General features: G+C 39.6%; 1 protein-coding gene across 1 annotated transcript in view; it reads right to left on the bottom strand.

Moving 5' to 3' along the window:
* gna12a (guanine nucleotide binding protein (G protein) alpha 12a) overlaps window positions 1–22,646 on the bottom strand; it is a 34,517-nt gene that overhangs the window by 11,396 nt on the left and 475 nt on the right. Inside the window, exons 1-2 of the mRNA XM_036973893.1 lie at window positions 21,969–22,646; window positions 7,896–8,111 (exon numbers count right to left, since the gene is read on the bottom strand). The exon at window positions 21,969–22,646 is cut by the window's right edge and continues 475 nt beyond it. Coding sequence (XP_036829788.1) covers window positions 7,896–8,111; window positions 21,969–22,286 — 534 coding nt within the window. The 5' untranslated portion in view covers window positions 22,287–22,646. The remainder of the gene's footprint in view (window positions 1–7,895; window positions 8,112–21,968) is intronic.

Below are 22,646 nucleotides of genomic sequence, written 5' to 3'. Positions count from 1 at the left end.
TTTTTTTGTATATAATTTATGAACCAAGTTAATAAAACATGTAACATTGGGGGGAACTGAGGAAAAACCAATGACTAAAGCCTGTCACAGCCGATGCATTACAGCTGACCAATCAAAACAGGTTTCTGGTGGGTTAAACCAATCAATGGATAGAACTGGTGTAGTTGTGGTGTGAGTGAGTAAGGCAGCTGGAATGGACTCCATTCACAGTTTGTATTGGTCAGATTAGAGGCTTTACTACTAGACGAGGTCTGAATAGACTGTTTGGCCCCTCCCCCTTCCTCTAACACACACTCTCTCTCTCTCTCTCTCTCTCTCCCTCTCACACACTCTCTCTCTCTCTCTCTCTCTCTCTCTCTCTCTGTCTCTCTCTCTCTCTCTCTCTCTCTCTCCCTCTCTCTCTCTCTCTCTCTCTCTCTCTCCTGGTTGCAATGGGTGGTTGTTTTGAGAGCTTTTGGATTCGACGTTGCTCATAACTATCACACACACTAGGGCTGTCCCCGACTAAAAAAAAAAAAAAATCTTAAATTTTAAATAATAATTAAATAATTACGACACACTCCCTACTGCAGTGAACAGGCCCCACACCACAGTAAGTGTTTATCTCTGTCTCTCTCTCCTCCCTACTGCAGTGAACAGGCCCCACACCACAGTAAGTGTTTATCTCTGTCTCTCTCTCCTCCCTACTGCAGTGAACAGGCCCGACACCACAGTGTTTATCTCTGTTGTCTCTCTCCTCCCTACTGCAGTGAACAGGCCCCACACCCCAGTGTTGTCTCTCTCTCCTTCCTACTGCAGTGAACAGGCCCCACACCACAGTGTTGTCTCTCTCTCCTCCCTACTGCAGTGAACAGGCCCCACACCACAGTGTTTATCTCTGTTGTCTCTCTCCTCCCTACTGCAGTGAACAGGCTCCACACCACAGTGTTTATCTCTGTTGTCTCTCTCCTCCCTACTGCAGTGAACAGGCCCATGTATCTTTAAGATAGAGTAAGGGCCTGATTCGATCATTCCTTATGGGCACCTTTTAAAGGGAATGTTCCCCTCGTTGGCATTAACAGTAAACGCTGCATATGTCAGCTACATCGTTAATTACCTTTAATTGGCACATAGCCGACGGCACGATCAGATTCCGGCATAACAGGATTCAATCTCTTATCAATTGTGACGTTCTCCAACTTGTGTGTGTGTGTTTAAAAAAATATTTTTGTATTCATCTGTTTGCAGCAATGACCTGGGGAATAGTTACAGGGGAGAGGAGGTGGATGAGTGAGACAATTGTAAACTGGGGATTATTAGGTGACCGTGATGGTTTGATGGCCGGATTGGGAATTTAGCCAGGACACCGGGGTTAACACCCCTACTCTTACGATAAGTGCCATGGGTTCTTTAATGACCTCAGAGAGTCAGGACACCCGTTTAACGTCCCATCCGAAAGACGGCACCCCTACACAGGGCAGTGTCCCCAATCACTGCCCTGGGGCATTGGGATATTTTTTTTTAGACCAGAGGAAAGTGTGCCTCCTACTGGCCCTCCAACACCTCTTCCAGCAGCATCTGGTCTCCCATCCAGGAACTGACCAGGACCAACCCTGCTTAGCTTCAGAAGCAAGCCAGCAGTGGTATGCAGGGTGGTATGCTGCTGGGTGTGTGCTGCGGGTGGCTGTCAGTCGTTTCTGTTTTCTCTCTATCTCTCTACTCCTCCCTTCTCTCCATTTCTCCCAGTCATCCTGTTTTTCTCAACCCCTCTCCCCTCCCCCAACCTTATTTCTCTCTCTCTCTCTCGCTCTCTTTTTCTCTGGCTGGGATCCAGAGTTTCCTGGGAAAGCTGGGCTGTGGTAACCGGAAAAACCTCTCAGAGAGAAAGATAGAGGGGTAGCGAGACAGACAGAGAAAAGGAGAGAGGGTGAGAGAGAACGAGAGGGAGAAAAATAAAGACTCCTAAATAAAGATAGTAAGAGAGAAAGAGATGGAAGAAGAGAGAAAAATACACACAGAGAAAGAGAGAAGCCTGAAAGGCAGCTACAGTCTGAGGATTCACTCTGTCTTGTTCTGTTTATCTGAACAGGAACCAAGTTGTCTTCTGTGTATCACGTTAGCATGCTAGCATTATCCACTGTGACTAATGACAAGATTAGCCTCGTTTGCTAACCAAAGTCGATCTCTAAAGTCTTTCTCTCTCCATCTCCAGAGTGTGACCTTTCCCCTCCTGAGAGTGGCTCACATGATGTGTCGTCTGGAGCTAAATAGGTGTGAGTTCCGTTTGGGTCCGCATGTGATCCAGGTGTTCCAAACATGATAAACATCTGACACTGCAGTATTAGTATTAATACTACTATTACTATTATTATTATTATTATTACTATTATTATTATTACTATTATTATTATTACTATTATTACTATTATTATTATTATTATTACTATCATTATTACTATTATTATTATTACTATTACTATTATTATTATTACTATTATTATTCTTATTATTAGTATTATTATTATTAATATTAGTATTACTATTATTATTGTTATTATTATTATTACTATTATTATTACTATTATTATTACTATCATTATTACTATTATTATTATTACTTTTATTATTAGTATTACTATTATTATTATTATTACTATCATTATTACTATTATTATTATTACTATTAATATTATTATTCTTATTATTATTAGTATTATTATTATTAATATTAGTATTACTATTATTATTATTATTATTAATATTATTATTAGTATTATTAATATTATTAGTATTATTATTAATATTATTATTCATATTATTATTGTTATTATTATTATTACTATTATTAATATTAGTATTGTTATTATTATTATTACTATTATTATTATTATTATTATTATTATCATTACTATTATTATTATTATTACTATTATTATTAATATTACTATCATTACTATTATTACTATTATTACTATTAAGGACAGAACACAGCAGGACAGAACACAGCAGGACAGTACACAGCAGGACAGTACACAGCACACAGCAGGACAGTACACAGCAGGAGAGAACACAGCAGGACAGTACACAGCAGGACAGTACACAGCAGGACAGCACACAGCAGAACAGTACACAGCAGGACAGCACACAGCAGAACAGTACACAGCAGGACAGCACACAGCAGGACAGTACACAGCAGGACAGTACACAGCAGGACAGAACACAGCAGGACAGAACACAGCAGGACAGTGCACAGCAGAAGGTATCCAGGGAACTAATAATGACAGAACCAAGTTGATCAATAGCCTGACAATGTAAGGTATCCAGGGAACTAATAACGACAGGACCAACTATATCAATAGCCTGATAACTTAAGGTATCCAGGGAACTAATAATGACAGAACCAACTATATCAATAGCCTGACAACGTAAGGTATCCAGGGAACTAATAATTACAGAACCAACTATATCAATAGCCTGACAACGTAAGGTATCCAGTGAACTAGTAATGACAGAACCAACTTTATCAATAGCCTGACAACGTAAGGTATCCAGGGAATTAATAATGACAGAACCAACTATATCAATAGCCTGACAATGTAAGGTATCCAGGGAATTAATAATGACAGAACCAACTATATCAATAGCCTGACAATGTAAGGTATCCAGGGAATGAATAATGACAGAACCAACTATATCAATAGCCTGACAACGTAAGGTATCCATGGAATAGTAATAACAGAACCAACATTATCAATAGCCTGACAACGTAAAGTATCCAGGGAACTAATAATGACAGAACCAACTATATCAATAGCCTGACAACGTAAGGTATCCACAGGACTAATAATGACAGAACCAACTATATCAATAGCCTGACAACGTAAGGTATATCAGACTAGTAATGACAGAACCAACTATATCAATAGCCTGACAACATAAGGTATATCAGACTAGTAATGACAGAACCAACTATATCAATAGCCTGACAACATAAGGTATATCAGACTAGTAATGACATAACCAACTATATCAATAGCCTGACAACATAAGGTATATCCGACTAGTAATGACAGAACCAACTATATCAATAGCCTGACAACGTAAGGTATCCAGGGAACTACTTTTGACAGAACCAACTATATCAATAGCCTGACAACATAAGGTATATCAGACTAGTAATGACAGAACCAACTATATCAATAGCCTGACAACATAAGGTATATCAGACTAGTAATGACAGAACCAACTATATCAATAGCCTGACAACGTAAGGTATCCAGGGAACTAGTTTTGACAGAACCAACTATATCAATAGCCTGACAACATAAGGTATATCAGACTAGTAATGACAGAACCAACTATATCAATAGCCTGACAACATAAGGTATATCAGACTAGTAATGACAGAACCAACTATATCAATAGCCTGACAACGTAAGGTATTCAGGGAACTAGTTTTGACAGAACCAACTATATCAATAGCCTGACAACATAAGGTATATCAGACTAGTAATGACAGAACCAACTATATCAATAGCCTGACAACATAAGGTATATCAGACTAGTAATGACAGAACCAACTATATCAATAGCCTGACAACGTAAGGTATCCAGGGAACTAGTTTTGACAGAACCAACTATATCAATAGCCTGACAACATAAGGTATATCAGACTAGTAATGACAGAACCAACTATATCAATAGCCTGACAACATAAAGTATATCAGACTAGTAATGACAGAACCAACTATATCAATAGCCTGACAACATAAGGTATATCAGACTGGTAATGACAGAACCAACTATATCAATAGCCTGACAACGTAAGGTATCCAGGGAACTAATAATGACAGAACCAACTATATCAATAGCCTGACAACGTAAGGTATCCAGGGAACTAGTAATGACAGAAACAACTATATCAATAGCCTTTCGAAAAAAAACAAGTTTATTCAAGTTACAGCTCATTAAGAAAGATATGACCCATGCGGGCCGGGAAGATCTCTCTATGCGAGGTCTAAAAACCAAATGTCCAATAACCTATCCTCATTCTTCTTACCGGCCTGTCGTAAATGTTTTAAGACGAGTTTAAGGTTATGAACAGTAGCTAATTTCCCAAATATTCTAGCCTACAAAGGTGTTGTCCTAAAGTTGTTGGGGCTTTTCAAAAATAACTAGAATGAACAACTATAGCACAGCTTTCAACAATACTATCTAATTATATAGCCTCTACCAAGGCTTTAAACAATACTATCTAATTATATAGCCTCTACCCAGGCTATAAACAATACGATCTTATTATATAGCCTCTACCCAGGCTATAAACAATACGATCTTATTATATAGCCTCTACCCAGGCTATAAACAATACTATCTTATTATATAGCCTCTACCCAGGCTATAAACAATACGATCTTATTATATAGCCTCTACCCAGGCTATAAACAATACTATCTTATTATATAACCTCTACCCAGGCTATAAACAATATTATCTGATTATATAGCCTCTACCCAGGCTTCGTCCTGATTGGTCCAGGAGCGGCGTGGCCAATAGGGCCAGTATTGCACAGTGTTTTATGGGTACATATTCTTGACAGGACGAAGGTTGACAACACAAACTACCATGAGTGGATTTTTTTATGTCAGACAGCGATAAATTAATGATAAATTAACGATAAATTAATGATAAATTAACGATAAATTAACGATAAATTAGTCTCTAGTCAGCCCTGACAGCCTTGTTGTCACCTAGCAACATACAAACCTATACACACACTCTACACCCTCTACACACACTGCACACTACACACTCTACACACACTACACACACTACACCCTCTACACACACTGCACACTACAATACACACTACACTACACACTCTACACACACTACACACACTACACCCTCTACACACACTGCACAATACAATACACACAACACTACACACTCTACACACACTACACACACTACAACCTCTACACACACTGCACACTACAATACACACAACACTACACACAACTCTACACACACTACACACACTACACCCTCTACACACACTGCACACTACAATACACACTACACTACACACAACACTACACACACTACACACACTACACCCTCTACACACACTGCACACTACAATACACACTACACTACACACAACACTACACACAACACTACACACACTACACCCTCTACACACACTGCACACTACAATACACACTACACTACACACAACACTACACACACTACACACACTACACCCTCTACACACACTGCACACTACAATACACACTACACTACACACAACACTACACACACTACACACACTACACCCTCTACACACACTGCACACTACAATACACACTACACTACACACAACACTACACACAACACTACACACACTACACCCTCTACACACACTACACACACTACACCCTCTACACACACTACACACACTACACCCTCTACACACACTGCACACTACAATACACACTACACTACACACAACACTACACACAACACTACACACACTACACCCTCTACACAACACTACACACACTACACACACTACACCCTCTACACACACTGCACACTACAATACACACTACACTACACACAACACTACACACAACACTACACACACTACACCCTCTACACACACTACACTTCACAGACTACACACACTACACCCTCTACACACACTGCACTTCACAGACTACACACTCTACACACTCAAATACACTCTTAAAAAAAAGGTTCCAAAAGGGTTCTTCGGCTGTCTCCAAGGGAGAACCCTTTTTGGTTCCAGGTAGAACCCTCTGTGGAACATGGAACCCAAAAGGGGTTCTACTTGGAACCTAAAAGGGTTCTTCAAAGGGTTCTCCTATGGGGACAGTCAAAGAATCCTTTTAGGTTCTAGAATCTTTTTTTTGTCATAGCGTGTTCTCAGTTTGTAAACAACAAACTGTTTTGAATGTTGACTGCAGCTCTAACTTATCTGGAGTTGAAGACCAGGGAGAGACTGTGACATCATAATAACAACACACACAGTCACTCTCTGACACAAACAAATGAGAGTGTGTGATCTTTCAGTCTCAGACACGGCTGTCGTGTGTGTGTAGTTGTGTGTGTGTGTGTGTAGCTGAGTGTGTGTATGTGTGTGTGTGTGTGTGTGTATGTGTGTGTGTATCTCTGTGTGTGTGTGTGTAGCTGTGTGTGTGTGTGTGTGTGTAGCTGAGTGTGTGTGTGTATGTGTGTGTGTATCTCTGTGTGTGTGTGTAGCTGTGTGTGTGTGTGTATCTCTGTGTGTGTGTGTGTGTGTGTGTGTGTGTGTGTAGCTGTGTGTGTGTAGCTGTGTGTGTGTAGCTGTGTGTGTGTGTGTGTAGCTGTGTGTGTGTGTGTGTGTATCTCTCTGTGTGTGTGTAGCTGTGTGTGTGTGTGTGTGTGTGTGTGTGTGTATCTCTCTGTGTGTGTGTGTGTGTGTGTGTGTGTGTGTGTGTGTGTGTGTGTGTGTGTGTGTGTGTGTGTGTGTATGTGTATCTCTGTGTGTATCTCTGTGTGTGTGTGTGTGTGTATCTCTGTGTGTATGTGTGTGTGTGTGTGTGTGTGTGTGTGTGTGTGTAACTCTGTGTGTGTGTGTGTGTGTGTATCTCTGTGTGTGTGTATCTCTGTGTGTGTGTGTGTGTGTGTGTGTGTATCTCTGTGTGTGTGTGTGTGTGTGTGTGTGTGTGTGTGTGTGTGTGTGTGTGTGTGTGTGTGTATCTCTCTGTGTGTGTGTGTGTGTGTGTGTGTGTGTGTGTGTGTGTGTGTGTGTGTGTGTGTGTGTGTGTGTGTGTGTATCTCTGTGTGTGTGTGTGTGTGTGTGTGTGTATCTCTGTGTGTGTGTGTGTGTGTGTATCTGTCAGACTCACCAGTTGAAACTCACTGCGTCGTGCGTAGGCGTCCTGTATTCCAGAATCCCTCCACAGAGCGTCCAGCGCCAGACCATAAAGCTGGAATTCCATTGGTTCTACCGCCACTCCACCACGCCCCTCAAATGACATCACAAACATGCCGTGCTTCTCATTTTCAGAGTTCTGCCACGGAATCCCCAGCTTGTCCCGTGCATCTACCAATACACGCATCCCCTGTAGAACAATATATACATTAATATATACATCTACCAATACACGCATCCCCTATAGAACAATATATACATTAATATATACATCTACCAATACACACATCCCCTATAGAACAATATATACATCCATTAATACACCCATCCCCTGTAGAACAATATATACATTAATATATACATCCACCAATACACCCATCCCCTATAGAACAATATATACATCCATTAATACACCCATCCCCTGTAGAACAATATATACATTAATATATACATCTACCAATACACCCATCCCCTGTAGAACAATATATACATTAATATATACATCTACCAATACACGCATCCCCTGTAGAACAATATATACATTAATATATACATCCACCAATACACACATCCCCTATAGAGAGAGACGGCGCTGGATACATACACTCACTCAAGTACAAAATGTGTTATTTTGATCTATCTACAACCAGTGATACAGTGTATCTATCTACAACCAGTGTTACAGTGTATCTATCTACAACCAGTATTACAGTGTATCTATCTACAACCAGTGATACAGTGTATCTATCTACAACCAGTGTTACAGTGTATCTATCTACAACCAGTGTTACAGTGTATCTATCTACAACCAGTATTACAGTGTTACAGTATATCTATCTACAACCAGTGTTACAGTGTATCTATCTACAACCAGTATTACAGTGTATCAATCTACAACCAGTGTTACAGGGTATCTATCTACAACCAGTGTTACAGTGTATCTATCTACAACCAGTATTACAGTGTTACAGTATATCTATCTACAACCATTGTTACAGTGTATCTATCTACAACCAGTATTACAGTGTATCTATCTACAACCAGTGTTACAGTGTTACAGAGTATCTATCTACAACCAGTGTTACAGTGTATCTATCTACAACCAGTGTTACAGTGTTACAGTGTATCTATCTACAACCAGTGTTACAGTGTATCTATCTACAACCAGTATTACAGTGTATCTATCTACAACCAGTGTTACAGTGTATCTATCTACAACCAGTATTACAGTGTTACAGAGTATCTATCTACAACCAGTGTTACAGTGTTACAGTGTATCTATCTACAACCAGTGTTACAGTGTATCAATCTACAACCAGTGTTACAGTGTATCTATCTACAACCAGTGTTACAGTGTATCTATCTACAACCAGTGTTACAGTGTTACAGAGTATCTATCTACAACCAGTGTTACAGTGTTACAGTGTATCTATCTACAACCAGTGTTACAGTGTATCAATCTACAACCAGTGTTACAGTGTATCTATCTACAACCAGTGTTACAGTGTATGTATCTACAACCAGTGTTAAAGTGTTACAGAGTATCTATCTACAACCAGTGTTACAGTGTTACAGTGTATCTATCTACAACCAGTGTTACAGTGTTACAGTGTTACAGTGTATCTATCTACAACCAGTGTTACAGTGTATCTATCTACAACCAGTGTTACAGTGTTACAGTGTATCTATCTACAACCAGTGTTACAGTGTTACAGTGTTACAGTGTATCTATCTACAACCAGTATTACAGTGTATCTATCTACAACCAGTGTTACAGTGTTACAGAGTATCTATCTACAACCAGTGTTACAGTGTTACAGTGTATCTATCTACAACCAGTGTTACAGTGTATCTATCTACAACCAGTATTACAGTGTATCTATCTACAACCAGTGTTACAGTGTATCTATCTACAACCAGTGTTACAGTGTTACAGAGTATCTATCTACAAACAGTGTTACAGTGTATCTATCTACAACCAGTGTTACAGTGTATCAATCTACAACCAGTGTTACAGTGTATCTCTCTACAACCAGTGTTACAGTGTATGTATCTACAACCAGTGTTACAGTGTTACAGAGTATCTATCTACAACCAGTGTTACAGTGTTACAGTGTATCTATCTACAACCAGTGTTACAGTGTTACAGTGTTACAGTGTATCTATCTACAACCAGTGTTACAGTGTATCTATCTACAACCAGTGTTACAGTGTTACAGTGTATCTATCTACAACCAGTGTTACAGTGTTACAGTGTTACAGTGTATCTATCTACAACCAGTATTACAGTGTATCTATCTACAACCAGTGTTACAGTGTTACAGAGTATCTATCTACAACCAGTGTTACAGTGTTACAGAGTATCTATCTACAACCAGTGTTACAGTGTATCTATCTACAACCAGTGTTACAGTGTATCAATCTACAACCAGTGTTACAGTGTATCTATCTACAACCAGTGTTACAGTGTTACAGAGTATCTATCTACAACCAGTGTTACAGTGTTACAGAGTATCTATCTACAACCAGTGTTACAGTGTTACAGTGTATCTATCTACAACCAGTGTTACAGTGTTACAGTGTTACAGTGTATCTATCTACAACCAGTGTTACAGTGTATCTATCTACAACCAGTGTTACAGTGTTACAGTGTATCTATCTACAACCAGTGTTACAGTGTTACAGTGTTACAGTGTATCTATCTACAACCAGTATTACAGTGTATCTATCTACAACCAGTGATACAGTGTATCTATCTACAACCAGTGTTACAGTGTATCTATCTACAACCAGTGTTACAGTGTATCTATCTACAACCAGTGTTACAGTGTATATATCTACAACCAGTGTTACAGTGTTACAGTGTATCTATCTACAACCAGTGTTACAGTGTTACAGTGTTACAGTGTATCTATCTACAACCAGTGTTACAGTGTATCTATCTACAACCAGTGTTACAGTGTATCTATCTACAACCAGTGTTAAAGTGTTAAAGTGTATCTATCTACAACCAGTGTTACAGTGTATCTATCTAAAACCAGTGTTACAGTGTTACAGTGTTACAGTGTATCTATCTACAACCAGTATTACAGTGTATCTATCTACAACCAGTGTTACAGTGTATCTATCTACAACCAGTGTTACAGTGTATCTATCTACAACCAGTGTTACAGTGTATCTATCTACAACCAGTGTTACAGTGTATCTATCTAAAACCAGTGTTACAGTGTTACAGTGTTACAGTGTATCTATCTACAACCAGTATTACAGTGTATCTATCTACAACCAGTGTTACAGTGTATCTATCTACAACCAGTGTTACAGTGTATCTATCTACAACCAGTGTTACAGCGTATCTATCTACAGCCAGAGTTACAGTGTTCTATCTACAACCAGTATTACAGTGTATCTATCTACAACCAGTGTTACAGTGTATCTATCTACAACCAGTGTTACAGTGTATCTATCTAAAACCAGTGTTACAGTGTTACAGTGTTACAGTGTATCTATCTACAACCAGTATTACAGTGTATCTATCTACAACCAGTGTTACAGTGTATCTATCTACAACCAGTGTTACAGTGTATCTATCTACAAACAGTGTTACAGCGTATCTATCTACAGCCAGAGTTACAGTGTATCTATCTACAACCAGTGTTACAGTGTATCTATCTACAACCAGTGTTACAGTGTATCTATCTACAACCAGTGTTACAGCGTATCTATCTACAGCCAGAGTTACAGTGTATCTATCTACAACCAGTGATACAGCGTATCTATCTACAGCCAGAGTTACAGTGTTCTATCTACAACCAGTGTTACAGTGTATATATCTACAACCAGTATTACAGTGTATCTATCTACAACCAGTATTACAGTGTATCTATCTACAACCAGTATTACAGTGTATCTACCTACAACCAGTATTACAGTGTATCTATCTACAACCAGTGTTACAGCGAATCTATCTACAACCAGTATTACAGTGTATCTATCTACAACCAGTGTTACAGTGTATCTATCTACAACCAGTGTTACAGTGTATATATCTACAACCAGTATTACAGTGTATCTATCTACAACCAGTGTTACAGTGTATCTATCTACAACCAGTGTTACAGTGTTACAGTGTATCTATCTACAACCAGTGTTACAGTGTATCTATCTACAACCAGTATTACAGTGTATCTACCTACAACCAGTATTACAGTGTATCTATCTACAACCAGTGTTACAGTGTATCTATCTACAACCAGTGTTACAGTGTTACAGTGTATCTATCTACAACCAGTATTACAGTGTATCTATCTACAACCAGTGTTACAGTGTATCTATCTACAACCAGTGTTACAGTGTTACAGTGTATCTATCTACAACCAGTATTACAGTGTATCTATCTACAACCAGTGTTACAGCGAATCTATCTACAACCAGTGTTACAGTGTATCTATCTACAACCAGTATTACAGTGTATCTATCTACAACCAGTGTTACAGTGTATCTATCTACAACCAGTGTTACAGTGTATATATCTACAACCAGTATTACAGTGTATCTATCTACAACCAGTGTTACAGTGTATCTATCTACAACCAGTGTTACAGTGTATCTATCTACAACCAGTGTTACAGCGAATCTATCTACAACCAGTATTACAGTGTATCTATCTACAACCAGTATTACAGTGTATCTATCTACAACCAGTGTTACAGTGTATCTATCTACAACCAGTGTTACAGTGTATCTATCTACAACCAGTGTTACAGTGTATCTATCTACAACCAGTGTTACAGTATTACAGTGTATCTATCTACAACCAGTATTACAGTGTATCTATCTACAACCAGTATTACAGTGTTACAGTGTATCTATCTACAACCAGTGTTACAATGTATCTATCTACAACCAGTGTTACAGCGTATCTATCTACAACCAGTGTTACAGTGTTACAGTGTATCTATCTACAACCAGTGTTACAGTGTTACAGTGTATCTATCTACAACCAGTGTTACAGTGTATCCATCTACAACCAGTGTTACAGTGTTACAGTGTATCTATCTACAACCAGTGTTACAGTGTATCTATCTACAACCAGTGTTACAGCGTATCTATCTACAACCAGTATTACAGTATATCTATCTACAACCAGTATTACAGTGTATCTATCTACAACCAGTATTACAGTGTATCTATCTACAACCAGTGTTACAGTGTATCTATCTACAACCAGTATTACAGTGTATCTATCTACAACCAGTGTTACAGTATTACAGTGTATCTATCTACAACCAGTGTTACAGCGTATCTATCTACAACCAGTGTTACAGTGTATCTATCTACAACCAGTATTACAGTGTATCTATCTACAACCAGTATTACAGTGTATCTACCTACAACCAGTATTACAGTGTATCTATCTACAACAAGTGTTACAGCGAATCTATCTACAACCAGTATTACAGTGTATCTATCTACAACCAGTGTTACAGTGTATCTATCTACAACCAGTGTTTCAGTGTATCTATCTACAACCAGTATTACAGTGTATCTATCTACAACCAGTGTTACAGTGTATCTATCTACAACCAGTGTTACAGTGTTACAGTGTATCTATCTACAACCAGTGTTACAGTGTATCTATCTACAACCAGTATTACAGTGTATCTACCTACAACCAGTATTACAGTGTATCTATCTACAACCAGTGTTACAGTGTATCTATCTACAACCAGTGTTACAGTGTTACAGTGTATCTATCTACAACCAGTGTTACAGTGTATCTATCTACAACCAGTATTACAGTGTATCTACCTACAACCAGTATTACAGTGTATCTATCTACAACCAGTATTACAGTATATCTATCTACAACCAGTGTTACAGTGTATATATCTACAACCAGTGTTACAGTGTTACAGTGTATCTATCTACAACCAGTGTTACAGTGTTACAGTGTTACAGTGTATCTATCTACAACCAGTGTTACAGTGTATCTATCTACAACCAGTGTTACAGTGTATCTATCTACAACCAGTGTTACAGTGTTACAGTGTTACAGTGTATCTATCTACAACCAGTATTACAGTGTATCTATCTACAACCAGTGTTACAGTGTATCTATCTACAACCAGTGTTACAGTGTATCTATCTACAACCAGTGTTACAGTGTATCTATCTAAAACCAGTGTTACAGTGTTACAGTGTTACAGTGTATCTATCTACAACCAGTATTACAGTGTATCTATCTACAACCAGTGTTACAGTGTATCTATCTACAACCAGTGTTACAGTGTATCTATCTACAACCAGTGTTACAGCGTATCTATCTACAGCCAGAGTTACAGTGTTCTATCTACAACCAGTATTACAGTGTATCTATCTACAACCAGTGTTACAGTGTATCTATCTACAACCAGTGTTACAGTGTATCTATCTAAAACCAGTGTTACAGTGTTACAGTGTTACAGTGTATCTATCTACAACCAGTATTACAGTGTATCTATCTACAACCAGTGTTACAGTGTATCTATCTACAACCAGTGTTACAGTGTATCTATCTACAACCAGTGTTACAGCGTATCTATCTACAGCCAGAGTTACAGTGTATCTATCTACAACCAGTGTTACAGTGTATCTATCTACAACCAGTGTTACAGTGTATCTATCTACAACCAGTGTTACAGCGTATCTATCTACAGCCAGAGTTACAGTGTATCTATCTACAACCAGTGATACAGCGTATCTATCTACAGCCAGAGTTACAGTGTTCTATCTACAACCAGTGTTACAGTGTATATATCTACAACCAGTATTACAGTGTATCTATCTACAACCAGTATTACAGTGTATCTATCTACAACCAGTATTACAGTGTATCTACCTACAACCAGTATTACAGTGTATCTATCTACAACCAGTGTTACAGCGAATCTATCTACAACCAGTATTACAGTGTATCTATCTACAACCAGTGTTACAGTGTATCTATCTACAACCAGTGTTACAGTGTATCTATCTACAACCAGTATTACAGTGTATCTATCTACAACCAGTGTTACAGTGTATCTATCTACAACCAGTGTTACAGTGTTACAGTGTATCTATCTACAACCAGTGTTACAGTGTATCTATCTACAACCAGTATTACAGTGTATCTACCTACAACCAGTATTACAGTGTATCTATCTACAACCAGTGTTACAGTGTATCTATCTACAACCAGTGTTACAGTGTTACAGTGTATCTATCTACAACCAGTATTACAGTGTATCTATCTACAACCAGTGTTACAGTGTATCTATCTACAACCAGTGTTACAGTGTTACAGTGTATCTATCTACAACCAGTATTACAGTGTATCTATCTACAACCAGTGTTACAGCGAATCTATCTACAACCAGTGTTACAGTGTATCTATCTACAACCAGTATTACAGTGTATCTATCTACAACCAGTGTTACAGTGTATCTATCTACAACCTGTGTTACAGTGTATCTATCTACAACCAGTATTACAGTGTATCTATCTACAACCAGTGTTACAGTGTTACAGTGTATCTATCTACAACCAGTGTTACAGTGTATCTATCTACAACCAGTGTTACAGCGAATCTATCTACAACCAGTATTACAGTGTATCTATCTACAACCAGTATTACAGTGTATCTATCTACAACCAGTGTTACAGTGTATCTATCTACAACCAGTGTTACAGTGTATCTATCTACAACCACTGTTACAGTGTATCTATCTACAACCAGTGTTACAGTATTACAGTGTATCTATCTACAACCAGTATTACAGTGTATCTATCTACAACCAGTATTACAGTGTTACAGTGTATCTATCTACAACCAGTGTTACAGTGTATCTATCTACAACCAGTGTTACAGCGTATCTATCTACAACCAGTGTTACAGTGTTACAGTGTATCTATCTACAACCAGTGTTACAGTGTTACAGTGTATCTATCTACAACCAGTGTTACAGTGTATCTATCTACAACCAGTGCTACAGCGTATCTATCTACAACCAGTGTTACAGTGTTACAGTGTATCTATCTACAACCAGTGTTACAGTGTATCTATCTACAACCAGTGTTACAGCGTATCTATCTACAACCAGTATTACAGTATATCTATCTACAACCAGTATTACAGTGTATCTATCTACAACCAGTATTACAGTGTATCTATCTACAACCAGTGTTACAGTGTATCTATCTACAACCAGTATTACAGTGTATCTATCTACAACCAGTGTTACAGTATTACAGTGTATCTATCTACAACCAGTGTTACAGCGTATCTATCTACAACCAGTGTTACAGTGTATCTATCTACAACCAGTATTACAGTGTATCTATCTACAACCAGTATTACAGTGTATCTACCTACAACCAGTATTACAGTGTATCTATCTACAACCAGTGTTACAGCGAATCTATCTACAACCAGTATTACAGTGTATCTATCTACAACCAGTGTTACAGTGTATCTATCTACAACCAGTGTTTCAGTGTATCTATCTACAACCAGTATTACAGTGTATCTATCTACAACCAGTGTTACAGTGTATCTATCTACAACCAGTGTTACAGTGTTACAGTGTATCTATCTACAACCAGTGTTACAGTGTATCTATCTACAACCAGTATTACAGTGTATCTACCTACAACCAGTATTACAGTGTATCTATCTACAACCAGTGTTACAGTGTATCTATCTACAACCAGTGTTACAGTGTTACAGTGTATCTATCTACAACCAGTGTTACAGTGTATCTATCTACAACCAGTATTACAGTGTATCTACCTACAACCAGTATTACAGTGTATCTATCTACAACCAGTATTACAGTATATCTATCTACAACCAGTGATACAGTGTATGTATCTATCTACTGGTACTCACAAAGCTCTTAGGTCTTTCACATGCTACACACACATTATTGGAAACAGAAGCGTATTTAGCTAACCCAGAAGAGTCTATTCTATGTTACATACAACGTTCCCTCAAATTTCAGGTCTGCTGAGCACAAACCTGAACGTTGTGAAAATTCTGTGCAACTTCCAGCCTGCGTTTACTGTGAACACTGAGCCCGTTTTTGGGCTCCAAAGTGGCGCAGCAGGGCCTGACATTAACCTGTTATTCCACGTGTTTTATCAGACAAGGAGGTGACTGAAAATGTTGTGTTGTTTGATACAAGAAACCACTTTACAAAATAAAATGCATTATTATTCCCATATCATTATTACAGAGAATCAGACACATTATGCTACCCTCTGCCTATTGGCTACTGAGCGTAATCAAGCCTGTCTCAAAATACAACACTGCCCCTTTAAGACAAAAAAAAACCTCTTTACTCGCTTTTCAAAGATGTCTAGAAATGTACACGTTTTGTGCTTTTGTAGGAAGCAATCACTGCAATTGATCTATAACTGGGCTAATAACTACCCAATTAGCAAATAACTCCCTAATTAGCAAAGGATATGAACAAAATGTGTGGCTACATGCAGCTCTCACTTTGAACTCAAAACATATTGAGTTGATTCGATCGCAATTCCCACAATAAAGGGAAACGTTGATAGTGTTAACTAAAGGGGAAAAACTCTAGAAAGTTGATAGTGTTAACTAAAGGGGAAAAACTCTAGAACGTTGATAGTGTTACCTAAAAGGGAAAACTCTAGAACGTTGATAGCGTTACCTAAAGGGGAAAACTCTAGAACGTTGATAGTGTTAACTAAAGGGGGGAAACTCTAGAACGTTGATAGTGTTAACTAAAGGGGAAAACTCTAGAACGTTGATAGTGTTACCGAAAGGGGGAAAACTCTAGAACGTTGATAGTGTTAACTAAAGGGGATAAACTCTAGAACGTTGATAGTGTTAACTAAAGGGGAAAAACTCTAGAACGTTGATAGTGTTACCTAAAGGGGAAAACTCTAGAACGTTGATAGTGTTACCTAAAGGGGAAAACTCTAGAACGTTGATAGTGTTAACTAAAGGGGGGAAACTCTAGAACGTTGATAGTGTTAACTAAAGGGGAAAACTCTAGAACGTTGATAGTGTTACCGAAAGGGGGAAAACTCTAGAACGTTGATTGTGTTACCTAAAGGGGAAAACTCTAGAATGTTGATAGTGTTAACTAAAGGGGATAAACTCTAGAACGTTGATAGTGTTAACTAAAGGGGAAAAACTCTAGAACGTTGATAGTGTTACCTAAAGGGGAAAACTCTAGAACGTTGATAGTGTTACCTAAAGGGGAAAACTCTAGAACGTTGATAGTGTTAACTAAAGGGGGGAAACTCTAGAACGTTGATAGTGTTAACTAAAGGGGAAAACTCTAGAACGTTGATAGTGTTACCGAAAGGGGGAAAACTCTAGAACGTTGATTGTGTTACCTAAAGGGGAAAACTCTAGAATGTTGATAGTGTTAACTAAAGGGGATAAACTCTAGAACGTTGATAGTGTTAACTAAAGGGGAAAAACTCTAGAACGTTGATAGTGTTACCTAAAGGGGAAAACTCTAGAACGTTGATAGTGTTACCTAAAGGGGAAAACTCTAGAACGTTGATAGTGTTAACTAAAGGGGGGAAACTCTAGAACGTTGATAGTGTTACCTAAAGGGGAAAACTCTAGAACGTTGATAGTGTTACCTAAAGGGGGAAACTCTAGAACGTTGATAGTGTTACCTAAAGGGGGGAAACTCTAGAACGTTGATAGTGTTACCTAAAAGGGAAAACTCTAGAACGTTGATAGTGTTACCTAAAGGGGAAAACTCTAGAACGTTGATAGTGTTACCTAAAGGGGAAAACTCTAGAACGTTGATAGTGTTACCTAAAGGGGGGAAACTCTAGAACGTTGATAGTGTTACCTAAAGGGGGGAAACTCTAGAACGTTGATAGTGTTACCTAAAGGGGGGAAACTCTAGAACGTTGATAGTGTTACCTAAAGGGGGGAAACTCTAGAACGTTGATAGTGTTACCTAAAGGGGGGAAACTCTAGAACGTTGATAGTGTTACCTAAAGGGGAAAACTCTAGAACGTTGATAGTGTTACCTAAAGGGGGGATACTCTAGAACGTTGATAGCGTTACCTAAAGGGGGAAACTCTAGAACGTTGATAGTGTTACTTAAAGGGGGGAAACTCTAGAACGTTGATAGTGTTACCTAAAGGGGGGAAACTCTAGAACGTTGATAGTGTTACCTAAAGGGGGGAAACTCTAGAACGTTGATAGTGTTACCTAAAGGGGGAAAACTCTAGAACGTTGATAGTGTTACCTAAAGGGGGAAAACTCTAGAACGTTGATAGTGTTACCTAAAGGGGGGAAACTCTAGAACGTTGATATTGTTACCTAAAGGGGGGAAACTCTAGAACGTTGATAGTGTTACCTAAAGGGGGGAAACTCTAGAACGTTGATAGTGTTACCGAAATGGGGAAAACTCTAGAACGTTGATAGTGTTACCTAAAGGGGGAAAACTCTAGAATGTTGATAGTGTTACCTAAAAGGGGAAAAACTCTAGAACGTTGATAGTGTTACCGAAAGGGGGGAAACTCTAGAACGTTGATACGGTTACCTAAAGGGGGGAAACTCTAGAACGTTGATACAGTAACCTAAAGGGGGGAAACTCTATAACGTTGAGTGAAGTTCAATCTCGTGCTTCTCTGCGCGGGGCTGCGGATGTGCGCAGCTTAAAGGGAACATTGGGGACAACAGAAGCTTCTCAAGCTAAACCCAGAAGATCCAGATAATGGATAAATCATATAGACCCCTTCTCTCTGTCTCTCTCTCTCTTCACCAACAGACATACAGTCTGACCGTGTGTGTGTGTGTGTGTGTGTGTGTGTGTGTGTGTGTGTGTGTGTGTGTGTGTGTGTGTGTGTGTGAGAGTGTGTGTGTGTGTGTGTGTGTCAGACACATGTGTTTCATTAAGACCACAGTAATTAAACAGTAGCTTTAAAAAATATATATGATGTTGTTAGAAGTCTCTTTATAAATTGTGTGTGTGTGTGCGTGCGTGCGTGCGTGCGTGTGTCAGACACATGTGTTTCATTAAGACCACAGTAATTAAACAGTAGCTTTAAAAAATATATATGATGTTGTTAGAAGTCCCTACTGCCTCTGATCTGGAGGACTCACTAAACAGAGAACATCCCTGGTCATCCCTACTGCCTCTGATCTGGAGGACTCACTAAACAGAGAACATCCCTGGTCATCCCTACTGCCTCTGATCTGGAGGACTCACTAAACAGAGAACATCCCTGGTCATCCCTACTGCCTCTGATCTGGAGGACTCACTAAACAGAGAACATCCCTGGTCATCCCTACTGCCTCTGATCTGGAGGACTCACTAAACAGAGAACATCCCTGGTCATCCCTACTGCCTCTGATCTGGAGGACTCACTAAACAGAGAACGTCCCTGGTCATCCCTACTAGCCTCTGATCTGGAGGACTCACTACACAGAGAACGTCCCTGGTCATCCCTACTAGCCTCTGATCTGGAGGACTCACTAAACAGAGAACATCCCTGGTCGTCCCTACTGCCTCTGATCTGGAGGACTCACTAAACAGAGAACGTCCCTGGTCATCCCTACTGCCTCTGATCTGGAGGACTCACTAAACAGAGAACGTCCCTGGTCATCCCTACTGCCTCTGATCTGGAGGACTCACTAAACAGAGAACATCCCTGGTCGTCCCTACTGCCTCTGATCTGGAGGACTCACTAAACAGAGAACGTCCCTGGTCATCCCTACTGCCTCTGATGTGGAGGCCTCACTAAACAGAGAACATCCCTGGTCATCCCTACTGCCTCTGATCTGGAGGACTCACTAAACAGAGAACATCCCTGGTCATCCCTACTGCCTCTGATCTGGAGGACTCACTAAACAGAGAACATCCCTGGTCATCCCTTCTAGCCTCTGATCTGGCAGATTCACTACACATTACATGCTTCATTTGTAACTGATATCTGAGGGTCGGAGTGGCTCTCTGTACATAAACAATTCAAACACAAAGTATGGCAATTGGAAACTTTTTATATCTCTCTCTCTCTCTGTGTGTGTGTGTGTGTGTGTGTGTGTGTGTGTGTGTGTGTGTGTGTGTGTGTCAGAGAAACTAGTAGTCACTTCCTCACTGCAGTGACACACACACTCATGCGTGTTCGGGCGCACATACACATCTAAGTCTGCCGGCTGATGCCACGTTCACACACTGATCAGATCTAGGAAACTCTTGACATTTCAGACTTGCTTAGAAAGTCGATAAATCCCGAGTTCTGACCAGCATGTGAACGCGGCACGAGAGCCAGACGTGAGTCACACTGTGTCATAGTTAATGTGTTTTAGTTAGGTACAAAGTGTACGTCTGGTCTGCATGGGACCACTGATCCGTTAGATACAAACCTAACCACTGATCTAGAACCAGTTTTACTTTGTGTGTACGTCTGACACCACTGACTGAACCAGTTTGACTTAGTGTGAACGTCTGACACCACTGATCTAGAACCCGTTTTACATAGTGTGAACGTCTGACACCACCGTTTTCCCTGCCCCAGTCCTACCCATTCTATAGAGAGGGAAATGCACAAACGGACCTAATATCCAATGTTTTGTCAATGAGAGTAGAAGCTGACTTGGGATCAGTTTCCAGGAGACAAACTCCATATACAGTAGAGAATAATAGAATAGGAGCTGACTTGGGATCAGTTTCCAGGAGACAAACTCCATATACAGTACAGAATAATAGGGTAGAAGCTGACTTGGGATCAGTTTCCAGGAGACAAACTCCATATACAGTAGAGAATAATAGGGAAGGAGCTGACTTTGACCTAATATCCAGTGTCAATGAGATCAACACTCAGAACTCAGAGCTTTTGAATTGAACTAACTAGGATGGGCCTCTGCCTGATGCGCGTCAATACAGTGCGCGGGGAATTGACTGAATAACGTCGTTTTCCCTTGGAGAAATGCCATGCTACAATAACACGGGCCTGTTCACTGCATGAGTCACAATGGTTATAACTCTTATCTAAAAGTATTTATTTTGGCTACCTTTATGATATTCTCAAAGATTGTGTCCCGGAAGTCGAGTAGGGCTTTCTTGTCGAACTCTTTCCCATTAATAATCCTCATCTGTTTGAGGAAGGTCGATTTGCCGCTCTCTCCAGCACCGAGGAGAAGGATTTTCACGAGCCGCCTTACAGCACGCCTCTCTCGTGCAAGCATGGCATCAATCTCCCGGCTCCTCCGCCGAGCCTCTCGCTCCTGCACCGCGTCCCTTTCCCGGATCCTGTCCTTGCTGCCGCCCGCCTCTCGGGTGGCCTCGGCCGGCAGCAGGCAGCGGCTCAGGCTCCGCACAACTCCCGACATGGTCCGTGTTTAACCAACCAACCCACCAAACTTCAGCAGAACCTTTTCATAATACGAGAAGAGTCCAGTCTACACTCCCATTCAATAGGCTACGGTTCGATTATACCATTTTAGTAGTAGCAGGGTTATCCGACTGATATAAAACCCCAGATTGTCTCATTCCACTCTGAGGAAAAAAGTGAGAAATTAGGTTATTTCGATATCCAAATCCTTGACATGATACGAGATAATCCACTCCACTCCGCTTTAATACATTTATATTAGCCTAAACGTTTAAGTGGTTAGGATTATCAAAATGAAAAAAGAAGATTTTGTCGTCCATTAAAATAGATCCTGTTTATGTATCCGTTATGCGCCGAC

This window comes from Oncorhynchus mykiss, unplaced genomic scaffold (assembly GCF_013265735.2).
Source record: "Oncorhynchus mykiss isolate Arlee unplaced genomic scaffold, USDA_OmykA_1.1 un_scaffold_351, whole genome shotgun sequence".
NCBI lineage: Eukaryota > Metazoa > Chordata > Actinopteri > Salmoniformes > Salmonidae > Oncorhynchus > Oncorhynchus mykiss.
Note: the sequence above shows the minus strand (reverse complement) of the source record. Positions and strands in the feature narration are given on the sequence as shown.